Consider the following 12,630-nt stretch of genomic DNA (forward strand, 5'->3'; position numbering starts at 1 on the left):
GTGTGGGTTGAAGCAATATGTAGGATAATTCAGCCCAGTAGTTCTTTATTATAAACAATGACATTTCAGGCACATTAGCAAAGTATTTGTATGGGGATAAAAAGAAAGGAAGGACATGTACATACCAACCAGGGAAATATTGAGAACTCTGACAAAGTCCAATTCAACAACATCTCTTAGTTGATCCCAAGGCAGCATGCAGGACCCACCAAGAACTCAAGTACCCAAACTACAATCAAAAATAAGAAATTTTATGTATCGCACAAGTCTTTTCTGATAAATATATATTTTTTTTTTATTCATATAGCACCAATCACATTATGCAGAACAGAAACAATTGGTCATTCACATCAGTCTCTGCCCCATTGAAGCTTGAAATCTAGATTCCCTACCACACATACACATTAGTGTCCATTTTGTCAAAAGCCAGACCACCCAGAGGAATCCCACGGAAAAACAAGGGGAGAACATACAAACTCCACACAGAGTCCTGGTCAGAATGAAACCAATGACACCAACGCTGTGATGCAGCAATACTAATATTTAGTATTGTTTATCTTGTTGAACTCTACCCCAAACCTCTATTGGCCAAGCCTTGAATGATTACCTTTTTTGAAAATGTAACCGTAAAATTAATGGTAGACACATGGAATAATTACTAAGTTGCTAACATGTAGACAGCAAATGGACAGACTAAATGTGATTTCCCCCCCCCCCCCCCCCCAATAAACTTTCTATGCTTTTCCATATCTTCTTCATGGATTGTCCTATGTACTAATTGATTCATTCTCTCTTTTAGGTCTTCCGTAGTGGCGAGGGAATGGGCATCAGATTGGACAGTGCCTCAGCCTTCCAAGGAGCTGTTATATCCCCACACTATGACTCCCTTCTCGTCAAGGTCATTGCCCATGGGAAAGATCAGCAAGTGGCAGCCACCAAGATGAGCAGGGCTTTGGCAGAGTTTCGAATTCGCGGAGTGAAGGTAGGAAGGACTGGTGTCCAGCTCACTGTTTTTATCACTGCCACACAGAGAAACACTATCTAAGGTGGTGAATAAGATGCATTATAAAAGCTACAGAATTAGATTGCAGTAATATGACAACTTGATGTTCTCAGAGAGGAATTAATTTTTTTCTCATAACGCAAATTTCTTTTGAAGATCATTTAATATAAATAGTTAGTAGCTCAGTGATATCACCAATATATTCTTGAAAGTGACAGCATTAAATCAAATTAGCTAATGGTGACTAGCTCAGAATAGCTCTTTTCAACACTCCCCACTCACGCTCTGTTGGATTTAGATCTGGTGAGATGTATTCCTTTAATCACTTCAGTAGTTTGCTACCTTTTGTGGCATGGGGCATTTCTTTTGGGTTTTTTTATTTTGATTTATATAACATTTCAATTTCTATAATTCCTTTAAACATTTCACAGTGCTGTGAAATTAAAGAATGTTATTTGGGCAGGTCAGCCCCTGCACTAGTGGGGCATACAATCCAGTATCTTTACCACCGATACCCTATCACACGATCATCGGGGTCAAATTACTCTGATTGGTGGCGGTAAACTGAAAGACATTTTAAGAGGTTTACTGTCCTGTAATACATAACCAGCCAAAGAGCTAAATCCAGCATGCTGTGGACCAATTTTCACACACATGCTTTTCAACCTGCATGGACACAGTCCTCTGATTCAGTGCTTCCTGCAGAAGCAAAAATCTAAGCCACAAGCTGGACTGAACATCCTAGTACAGAGGACTGAGATTCAAAAGCTGATACAGATACCAAAATTTATGCTGGATTATGCAGGTACCAACGATTGCACAAACGACAGGAAAAGTTCTGACGATTTTAGGAAGAGGCGTGAACAATATTTAGATGACAGCATGAGATTACCTGAGAGTAGAAGAGATGTTAATGTGAATTGTGATCTTAATTAGGCGCGCAGAATTGGAATTTATATTACCGCTGTACTAAAAAAAAAAAAAAAAAAAAGCAGAATTTTTTCTTCTCCAAAGCAATCTACAGGTCGCAGCAGATTTGTTCAAGGCTCACGCATGGATCATAAATTACAAAAAGTCCAGTTTGATCCTATCCCAGAGGATGGTGTTCCTGGGTCCTCTTTTCGAAACCCAGCTTCATAGACTGAATTGATTAAACTTTTTGCTGAGGTAGAAACAGAGGCTGGTAAGATTGGTTCTGATTCACAGGAAGCCATGTGTTCTCCTGTGTGTGAGATTGGTAGGAAAGCTGGGTTCCTCTTTCCAAGCTGTGCATTATGCTCTTTTTCATTCCAGGATTTTTCAGAATTCTCTTGACGTGGTCCAGATCCAACTTGCATCTAGCCAGCCTCTGTTGCCCCAGTCATGTCTGTCCCTTTTGTGGTGGCTCACTGGAGATAATCTGGGTAGGGCGCATACTTTTTGCATACAAGACTGGTCCATTGTAGCGACAGATACCAGCCGTCCCGGTTAGGATACCGTGATGCTAAAGCTGCAGGGTCTCTAACACATTTCTGACTGACTCTTTTACTGGGCCAGAGCTCAGGGCTATAAGGAATGCCTTGCTTCAGGCTCAGCCCCCTACCCTAGGCAGTCCAGTTTGCATTAAATCAGATAGTGCCACAGTATTTCCATTTATAAATCCTATGGGGGGCACCCAAAGCCTCCTAGCCAATGATTGAGTCAGGATTCTGGTTTGGGCGGAAGGTGGTTATCTGATTACAGCAGTTAGCATCTCAGGAGTGGAAAATTGGGAGGAAGATTTTCTAAGCAGAAATGCAGTCCTCCCAGGAGAATGGTCTCTCCATCCAGAGGTCTTCGAACAGATCATACAAAGATGAGGCTGACTGGAGGTCAATATGATCAGGAAGTAAAGAGATTTTTGCTCAAGGACTCAGGGGCCCTCATGAGATCTTGTTGGTTGCTCTGTGTCATGAGATTTTCTTCCAATTTGTCTTTCCTCCAATAGCCATGCTGCCTTGTGTTCTCAGGAAAGCCATGAAAGGTAGAGCTTCAGTGTTCTTGGTGGCACCAGCGTGGCCAAAAAGAACTGAGCCAGAATGGCGACTTCCACTGAGAGGATCTTCCCTCTCAGGGTCCATTTTTATACCATGTTTTAGCTTGACTCAATTTATCGGATTGGCTGTGGAAGCCAAGATTTTAAAGTCGTGGGGTTCTCCCAAAATGTGATCCAGACTATGTTAAGAGCTAGGAAACCTCCTTCTGCCTTAAATTATCATAAAGTTTGGAAGACTATCCAAAACCTAGCATCTAAATAATTTAGATTTTAAAATAGGCCAAAATGTCTTGTCTGGCTTCTGCACCAGAAACAGATTTGAATAAAACCCCTATTTCTTTTTCTATGGTGTGTACATAGAGGATTCCAGAATAGTTTTCAGTTTGTCCTGTCTTTTCTTTTCACCAGGCTTGTTTAGACAATGGGCTAAGATTAGGTTCTCTAAGGGGTTCAGGTTTCTGCTTCTTTTTTTTTTTTTTCTTCAGAATAAGCAGACCTTTTTATAGGGTGTTCTTAGACTTCAGTCACCTTTTTGTTTCTCCTATAGAACCTTGGGATTTAAATCTGGTTCTATAGATTTGGTAGCGGCATCCTTTTGAACCTTAAGATTTCATAGAATAAAAATATCTTACTTGGAAGACTGTTTGTTTTTCTCCTTACAATTTCTTCACCAAGAAGTATCTCAGACTTTGGTGCCCTTTCATGCAAGTCTCTTTTTCTAATATTTCATGAGAATAGGTCCATGCTACGAACTGTCTCATCTTTCTGGCCCAAGGTAGTTTCATATTAACCAGGAAATTGTCATTCCTTTTCAACAAGGTTCGGTAGATAATCAGAGTTCCTGTTGTCTTCTGGATATAGTCAGATCGCTTAGGATATATGTATCCAGAACTGCTAGTGTTCAGAAGACTGATTCTCTCCTAGTCCTGTATGACACCCAGAAGAGGAGTTGGCCAGCAGCTAAGCAGACTATTTCTAGATGGATAAGAATGACAATCCACCAGGGCTACATCTGTACAGGTAAATCTGTGCCTGGTAATATTTCTTGTCATTCAACCAGATAAGCAAGTACTACTTGGGCGGTGAAACATGGGTCCTCAGCAGAGCAGCTGTGTTGGTCAGCAACTTGGTCCTCTGTCCATATATTTATTAAATTCTATAGTTTCAACATTTTGAATCCAGTAATGCTAGTTTTGGTAAGCAAGTGTTGTGCTCAATGGTGTCTATGTGTACGCTCCCTTAGGGGCAGCTTTGGAATGTCCCCATGGTGAAGCAGGGTCCCCCAGATGTGAAAGAGAGAGCATGATTTTTTGTAATTGCATTAAATTAATTTATGTTTTTCGTAGTCTCACTGTAGGTAGGTGTAGCAGGTGTACCTGCTGTGTGGCCCACAGGCAGGGCCGGACTTGGACTAAAAATCACCCCTGGCATTTAAATTAGACAAGCCCACCTTAATTTCAGCAGGAAAGAAACTGTGTGTGCTGCCGCGCAGCGTCGGTGCCGAAAAGGGCATGACCACATTGTTTTGTGGGTGTGGCCAACATGGGGCAAGATACATACATTATAACAAAACATTACATTTATCACGCCCTTCCAGCCAGATTACGCCATCCCAGGCACATTATGACACCCCCAGCCCACTGTACTGATTTGTGCTGCTGACATCCATCAGGGTGGGAACTTCCTGTAGAGTGAGCAGGGAAGCTTAGTGTCGCAAGATTACCAAATCTTGTGAGACTTAGAGCTCTTCGGCTTGCTCTGCAGGTTGTGTACTATCCAGGGATTGGGAGCAGCTATCTGCTCCCTCCTGCTAACTGGAGCTGGATTAAGACAGGGGGCCTCTATTATGTAACATGGTTATCATTTTACACAAATACACAGGCAATACTGTTAAAGCGGCGCTGCCTTGTAAAGGGAAACTTCCCTTTACAAGGCAGCTCCGCTTTAAATTTAGGCTGCGAAGATGCCGAACTCGCAGTAGTGCCCCCAAATCATATTATGCCATGCAGTAGTGCCTCCAAATCATATTATGCTATGCAGTAGTGCCCCTAAATCATTATGCCATGCAGTAGTGCCCCGAAATCATATTATGCCATGCAGTAGTACCCCCAAATCATATAATGCCACAGAGTATACAAATATAATTTAGTGGTGTTAATATGTTCTAACTGTGAGTTTATGTAAATATTCATTATTAATAATAATTATGGACTATACAGCACCCCCCGACCTCCCCTTGTTTTTCTGTTTGGCATCCTTTCTCTGACAGGCTGTCAGTACTCTGTGCGTGCACTGACTGCCCAGGAAGGCCCATCTGACCATCGGCCCTTCTGGCATTTGCCAGAAGTGCCAGATGGCCTGTCCGGCCCTGCCCACAGCTGAGGGGGAGATGCCTTTCTTGACAAAGCCACATGTGTATGTATGAGTTTTTCATTGTTGGGCAGCCATTTGGGGCCCTACAAAATTTTGCTATGGGAACCACAAATGTTTAGTTACACCCCGGTGTCTGACCCTCATCACTGGTCATTATCCAACAACTAGACAACCAATGGCTGGTTGTCATATTGGTGATGGCTTGATTTCCATACTTGTGTCACTATCACACATGAAAACTCCACAGTGGGGGTACTCATGTTGGCTTATTAAGCATCTATTCTACAGTAAAATATAATTTACATTGCTTGTTTAAGTGCTTCTGAATTGAGCAACTGCTAGATCCATTAGTGCCTGACTACCTGCTTTAAATTGCATTGTGTGCACAAGATGCCACTGACAGAGCAGTTACAGTAACCAAAACATATACTAGCAGGTGATTAGTGTAGTCATATAGGCTGTGGATAGGCTGATTTTGTCTGGAAGCCATGGAAACCATTTTCATCTGACTAGAAGATCACTCTTTCAGTTGCTTGGCATCATTGTTGGTCTTCAGTGTTATCCTAGATATTGATTTAATGTTTGATTTCACTTCCAATAAACACTTTTGGTGGTGGTGTATAAAGCTTCCATTTTTACTTAGTGCTTTACAATGGCATTTTGAGACCTGTGTCCAACATACTACATTGTTTAGCCTGTGTATTGGGGCTCAAAATATGATTTGCCATGCAGTTTAGAGTGGTTATGTAAACTCCTTTTAAATATCTATATAAGTAGTGAGTAGTAATTATTAGTGAGTTCTGAAGCCATCAGTTTAGTGTTCATTAAAATGTTTGTGTATTCTAAGGAATAATGTTCTTCCCACTATTAATTGTGACGAATACTGGACGTTACTTGCATTTCTCTGCCCTGTGTAAAACTACTTGTATATCCTGTATGTTTATCATATGTTTGTCCCCAATGTCAAATTCATTATATTCACTTATGAAAATACAATAAAGTAGATAGACGTACTTAAGTACTGGTCACGCCTGAATGTGTTGATAAACCCTGGCTGGGTTTATCCCTCTGGGTTTATAAACCCAGATGTATCTGCTCTAACTTAATGTCTAAAAATGATAGATACATAGAACATACTGAGTAAGCTGAATTGTTTTTAAGTTTTGCAGGCTGTTTTTTTTTTTTGGGGGGGGGGGGGGGGGTTTCCACTTTTTAATATCTAGTGTTTGCTGATTATATTGCTTATATAATTTTATGACATATTCTGTATTATGATGTCTTGCTACTGAATATTCAACATGCTGATCTTTCTAAATTTACTGAACATTACATAAATATCTGTTTCTATACAATGTTGATGCTCTGAATCTTTCAAACACAGTATGATGCACAGTATCTAAATGGCTGTTAGCATCCTTTCACTGTTCAGATAGATTAATTTCACAGGGTAATTATTAATTCAGAAATAATTGCAGTTCTGCTTGGAGATCTAAATAATTAATTGCATTTCTAGTCTGCGAGTCAGCACCACCATGGAACATCCAGGTTCCGTAACGATGCCCCTTCTCCATCTCGCACTGCATTATTTAATGTGTATAATAAGAGCAGGCAGGGAAGTTGTAGTTCCACTTGCATATACCTTTTGCTGTTTATACAGTATGCTTTGTTGAAATGGCTTCATAGTATTTTGTAATATGTTATTATATTTTACTGTAGTCGCTGTAGCCAGTATGATGACTTTTCTACTTTTTGTTAATTTCTTAGGTGGTTTGTTTTCTGGGCATCACTTCTACTTTTTGCATTGTATCCATGTTTTTTCTGCTCTTTTTTTTTCTCTCCCCATGTTTTCTTATGCAGCTTTGCTCTGGTTTCCCCCTAGTGTTCAGTTGCCCTTTTCCTTATTCATCCTTATCCCTCTACTGTTCACTTTCTGCTCTACCGCTCCAGAGATCCAACTGAATGCTATTGATTTTTGCTATCTATCTTTTCACTTGTCTTCAAATGTAACCATGATGATCATTAAATTACTGAAGCAAATCGCTGCATTGGTTGTACCCTGCGTCCGACACGCACTGATGGCGCCATTTTTACTGAGCCCTCTTAATTTTCGTTTCCATGCCTAGAAATACCATTATAGCTCATCCATCACACTAACACCTAATGTATATGCAGCTACACTGGCCAGCATTGAGCTATAGTAAAGTATATCAAGAGCTTATGTATTTGAGAGTAAATATAATGTTATACTTTCAAGGTGAACTTTTTGTTTTCCATGTCACTCACTCATATTGGCACAACATCCATCTAACCTGTAAAACATGTGCAGACACTGCAAATGCAGTTACACATACATTGTTAATGATGTCCATGTGGGAAGGAGGGTTTAAATAAACATACTTTGTTGAAAATATGAAAAAAAATAAATCACTTAAGAGCCATCAGTGGTTTGCATGCTTTTTTTTGTTATTTTCCACCCAGCATTAATTGTCATTAGTCGATTCTAATGAGTCTACGTATTCCAAGCACATGGCTTTCATTTTGTGATCTCAAAGAAGGCACAGATATAGGTAAAATTAAAATATAGTAACTTTTAAATTACTGGTATTTCTTGAGCAAGCGGTACATGATCGTAGACGGAGATTAACAGATTCAATTTCTAAACTGTTCTGCAAAATATTGGCCTCCTTCTACATTTGGAAGCAACATTTTTCACAGCAAAATTGACTGTCGTAATCCCAAATGCAAATTGCAGTTTAGTGTGAAGTGCAAAAGCAGAACATGAATATTGTATCTTCAGAATTTTGTATCTGTGTGAAATGACCTGTTCCAACACAAAATTCGAATTGTGTTAAATGTATCGCTCTTTACAAACGGCATTCAGTTTGATAGATGCAGAAACCTGCATAATTGAGAATTTTGTTCTGAGGACTTATGGACCTGTGTTTGCCTCTTATTTTAAATAATTGAGATCAATGAGAAGTTAAATATATAAATGTCAACTTTCCCCTTTTTGTGTACACCATGAAAGAGATAGCAGTAAAAGCAGACACAGGCACAATGATTTATTAATAAATTATGTTGAAAGTTTTATATTCGCTTCAACACCCCTCTCACCGCCTCAAGGATTAAACATTTCAAGTGGCGTAACACAAGAATCAAATTCATGCTGATAACCCTTTAGATCTCATCGTTCAGCCTGATCTCTGAACAACTGTGCCTGTATCACTCTTAGGACAGGTCAGTCTACTGTAGAATATATATAGCTAAAGGTTGCAGAGGCTGGAAATAGATAGAGGTTGCATGTCTGTTTTTTGTACATTTTAACCTTAAGAGAAAAAAACCATGAAAGTGAAGTTGGTCTTTAGTTCTATCTTCTTAGCAGTTGTTCTATTTAATCCCTTTTGAAGAACCACAGTTGTCTGAAATTGCCTCATTGTCCTTACCAATCTTCTGACCAGATGGTAGTAGTACTCTTTAGAGACAGTTGAAAAACTGCATAAGCTTGTTCAGACAAGTGTATTTACAGCGGATGTTCTATTGCCTGCTTCAGGGAATGCAGGTGGATCAGGCATGCAGAATTTCAGCTTGCTTATTCAATGGTCTGTTTCCCCATACGCTCTAGGCAACAGATACAAGTGTATTGAAAAGTGATCAATGATACTTGGACATGTCACTTAAATAAACAAACATACCCACCATGCATAAATATGCCTTATTGTGCGTGCACTGAATAGATTTAAACCAGGGGCGCTCAAACTTTTTAGGCCCGAGTAATTTGAAGGGGCACAATAAAACATAGCTAGCTTAAACATAAAATATACTTAGTATATCCCACAGTAAAAGTGGAAGTTCTTCGCACTTATGACATACCTCAGTTATGTCATATTAACAATTTCATATTAATATTGTTAAAAAGTAATAATCGGGACAGATGTGTGTACAGACTTTTAGATCTAAAATTCTGACCCAAGTCTGCCTGTGGTGTCAAGTATATCTGGAAGCGCTTCAATCAGCTGGAGAGAATTGACACAGACCAAGTTCTGTATACAAGGAATTACTAGTTTATTGATACAAAGATACAAGTTTTTATAGGCTACTGAATAAATGAATCCTACGTCATATGCATACAATTCTATACCATTAGTCTATGAGAGGCACTACTGATTAACTTTCTCACGTATTCTTGAAGTGTTTACTTTTCTCCCCCTTCTAAGGACAGACGAGCCGATTGTTTTTATATCAAGGGGAGCTGGAGATATGCTATGTGCAACATCAGGGGCACAGCTCCCATACTGCCAGCTGGATATGAAAATGTTCATTGTCTCATATTTTGTTACATTTATTTTGGTGTTCTCTATCAGCTCAACTTCAAGGGCACAGGCTCACATCAGCAGAAAAATGAATAATCTCTTCTAGCAAATAATATTTCTATGCAAGTTACAATAAAATGGCTGAACAAAGGCCTTATGAGGCCTTAACAAAAAATCATATTTAACACAGACATAAGTACCTCCATGTGTGGCCATGTTGCATATGGAGTAGAGATGGGCGGGCTCGGTTCCCCGAGAACCGAACCCACCCGAACTTTAGGTATCCGAGTACCGAGCCGAGTAGGCTCGGTACTCTCCCGCCCGCTCGGAATCCAAATCGAGGCCGAACGTCATCGTGACGTCATCGGATCACGAGGCTCGGTTCTCGCGATACTTGAAGATTATAAATACACGCCTCCACAGCAATCCATCGCCATTTGACAGAGGGAGAAAGCAGGGTGTAGTCACAGGCTGATTAGAGCAGGGACAGAGAATACAATATTCTGATTCCAATTGTGCTAACAAAAATCGCTAGAGAAGAGAGGAGGATAGAGGGTTTTTTTTGTTTTTTTTTCAATATTTGGCACTCAAAGTGCTTTTTGGGTGTCCCCCATTATTTTGCCTAAATATTTTTGGCTGTCAAAATTACGATTTGTCAGCAGTATCTACCAAATAATTTTTAGCACTGCCCAGTGCTTTTGGGGTGTCCCCCATAATTGTGCATAAATATTTCTGGCTGTCAAAATTACTATCTGTCAGCAGTATCTACCAAATAATTTTTAGCACTGCAAGTGCTTTGGGCTGAGAATGGATGCAAAGCAGTCCACATATGAGCAGAATGAGCCACTAAGTTCTGTCACTAGTCCTGATGTTAGTGTTCCCAGTACGTCATCTGGGCAAGCCGATGTCAAACTACACAGTTTGACATCAGTCCAAAAAAAAAAAAAAATTTACTGTGTTGAAGCGAAAAAGTGTTACTGAGCAAAAGTTAATTGCCGATTAAAAAAAATTTGCCAACGTGCCATTCTACACACGCAGTGGCAAAGAGAGAATGAGGCCTTCACCTTTGGCGATTAGTGGCAGATCACAAAACGTTAATTAGCCTACAATTGGTGCTGTTACGCGTCAAAGCCGAGCTGCAAGATAACAGTAAGGCATTAGAGGAGAATGTTTGCTCTGATTCACAAATGACACCAATCCCTGTGGAGAGTCCATCCAACAGTGGGATGTCTAATCGTGAGCATTCTGCTGATGTGTGTCTTAGTAGCCCGAGTGTAGCCGATGATACACAAATTGAGGATGCCACTTTGGAATTAGAAGAGGATGAGGGGGAGATTTGTGTAGGCGACGAGGGCGCTAATGAGGATGTTGATGAGGTTGTTTGTGTCAGTCCTGCACCAGTGAGTGGCAGCAGTTCTGGCACGTGACAAGAAAAAGGCCATTGTTATGCCTGGGCATAAAACAAAAAAATCCACTTATGTGTGGAATTATTTCTACCCAAATCCAGACAACAATTGTATAGCCATTTGTAGTGTATGTCAAGCCAGTCAGTCGAGGGAGGGACCTTAACCATCTTGGAACCTCGTCTATGTTACGCCATTTAACGAGAGTTCATGGCAAAGTGTTGGAAAAAGCTGAAAGTTCTTCCCAAAAATTAAAAACACTCCATCAGCTAAGACCCTCAGCTCACCGACATCCCGACGGCTACAAAATACACCCACCACACCATCCTCATCAATATCCTCAGTAGCGCTCGGAGTTAGCCCGGCATTCCACTTATTAAGGTTGGATGACTCCTGCACTATTATTGATTCCTCTGAAGAAAGCGTTAGTCCCACTGTTGCTGTTGCTGCTGCTGGGGGTGAATCGTCAGCCCAGAGGCAGGTCAAGAAAATGAGCAGTCCTACATTTCAGCAATTAACTGTGAAACAATCATTTGCTAGGGGAAGCATATATGACAGCAGTCACCCAGTCGCCAAGCGGATCACAGACGCCATGGCTGCAATGTTAGTGTTAGATCTGCGTCCAATCGCCACAATAAACGCAGCTGGTTTTTCACAGTTAATTGAGGTTTTGTGTCCGCGTTACAGAATTCCATTGCGACACCATTTCTCCCATAAAGCAATTCCACAACTATACCAGAAAGTGTGTAAAAATGTAGATTGCGCTGAAAAATGCCATCCTGCCAGTGTCCACTTAACCACAGATATGTGGACAAGTGGGAGTGGCCAACCAAAGACTATATGACTGTGACAGCCCACTGGGTTGGTCATTCACCTTCACCAGCAGGTACAGCAGCAGCATTTACACCACTACGTAACATTTGTCACAGGCAGGCCACTCTTTGTATCACCGGCTTCACTAACAGGCATACAGCTGACAATTTGTTACGCAAACTAAGAGATGTGATTGATACATGGCTTATACCACTTGGACTCTCCCCAGGGTATGTAATTTCTGATAACGCCAACAATATAGTGCGAGCATTACAGCTGGGTGATTTCCAACACATTCCCTGTTTTGCTCACACCATCAACTTGGTGGTGCAGAGCTTCCTACGAAATAACCGTGAGGTGCAGGAGATGCTTTCGTTGGCCCGTAAAATTTCAGGCCATTTCAGGCATTCAGCCACAGCATGTAGGAGATTACAGCAGCTCCAAGAGCAGTTTAACTTGCACTGCCACCAACTTAAGCAAGAGGTGGTAACTAGGTGGAATTCCACCCTGTACATGCTTCAGAGGATGGAGGAACAGCGCAAGGCCATCCAAGCATATTGCACAAGCCATGACCTTGGGAAAGGAGGGGGGATGTATTTCACTCTTGCACAGTGGGGAATCCTTTCAGTGCTGTGCAAGGTGCTGCAACCATTTGAAGTTGTGACGTGTGAGGTGAGTGCAGACTCTGCTAGTTTGAGCCAAGTCATTCCTTTA

At 40.8% G+C, this 12,630-nt stretch overlaps 1 protein-coding gene across 3 annotated transcripts in view; it reads left to right on the plus strand.

Annotated features, from left to right (window-relative positions):
- Positions 1-12,630, plus strand: part of PC (pyruvate carboxylase) — a 341,750-nt gene that overhangs the window by 276,373 nt on the left and 52,747 nt on the right. For all 3 annotated transcript variants that reach the window (XM_075188742.1, XM_075188743.1, XM_075188740.1), the window contains exon 10: positions 800-982. In XM_075188742.1, the coding sequence (XP_075044843.1) occupies positions 800-982 (183 nt within the window). The remainder of the gene's footprint in view (positions 1-799; positions 983-12,630) is intronic.

Source organism: Mixophyes fleayi, chromosome 10 (genome assembly GCF_038048845.1).
Source record: "Mixophyes fleayi isolate aMixFle1 chromosome 10, aMixFle1.hap1, whole genome shotgun sequence".
NCBI lineage: Eukaryota > Metazoa > Chordata > Amphibia > Anura > Limnodynastidae > Mixophyes > Mixophyes fleayi.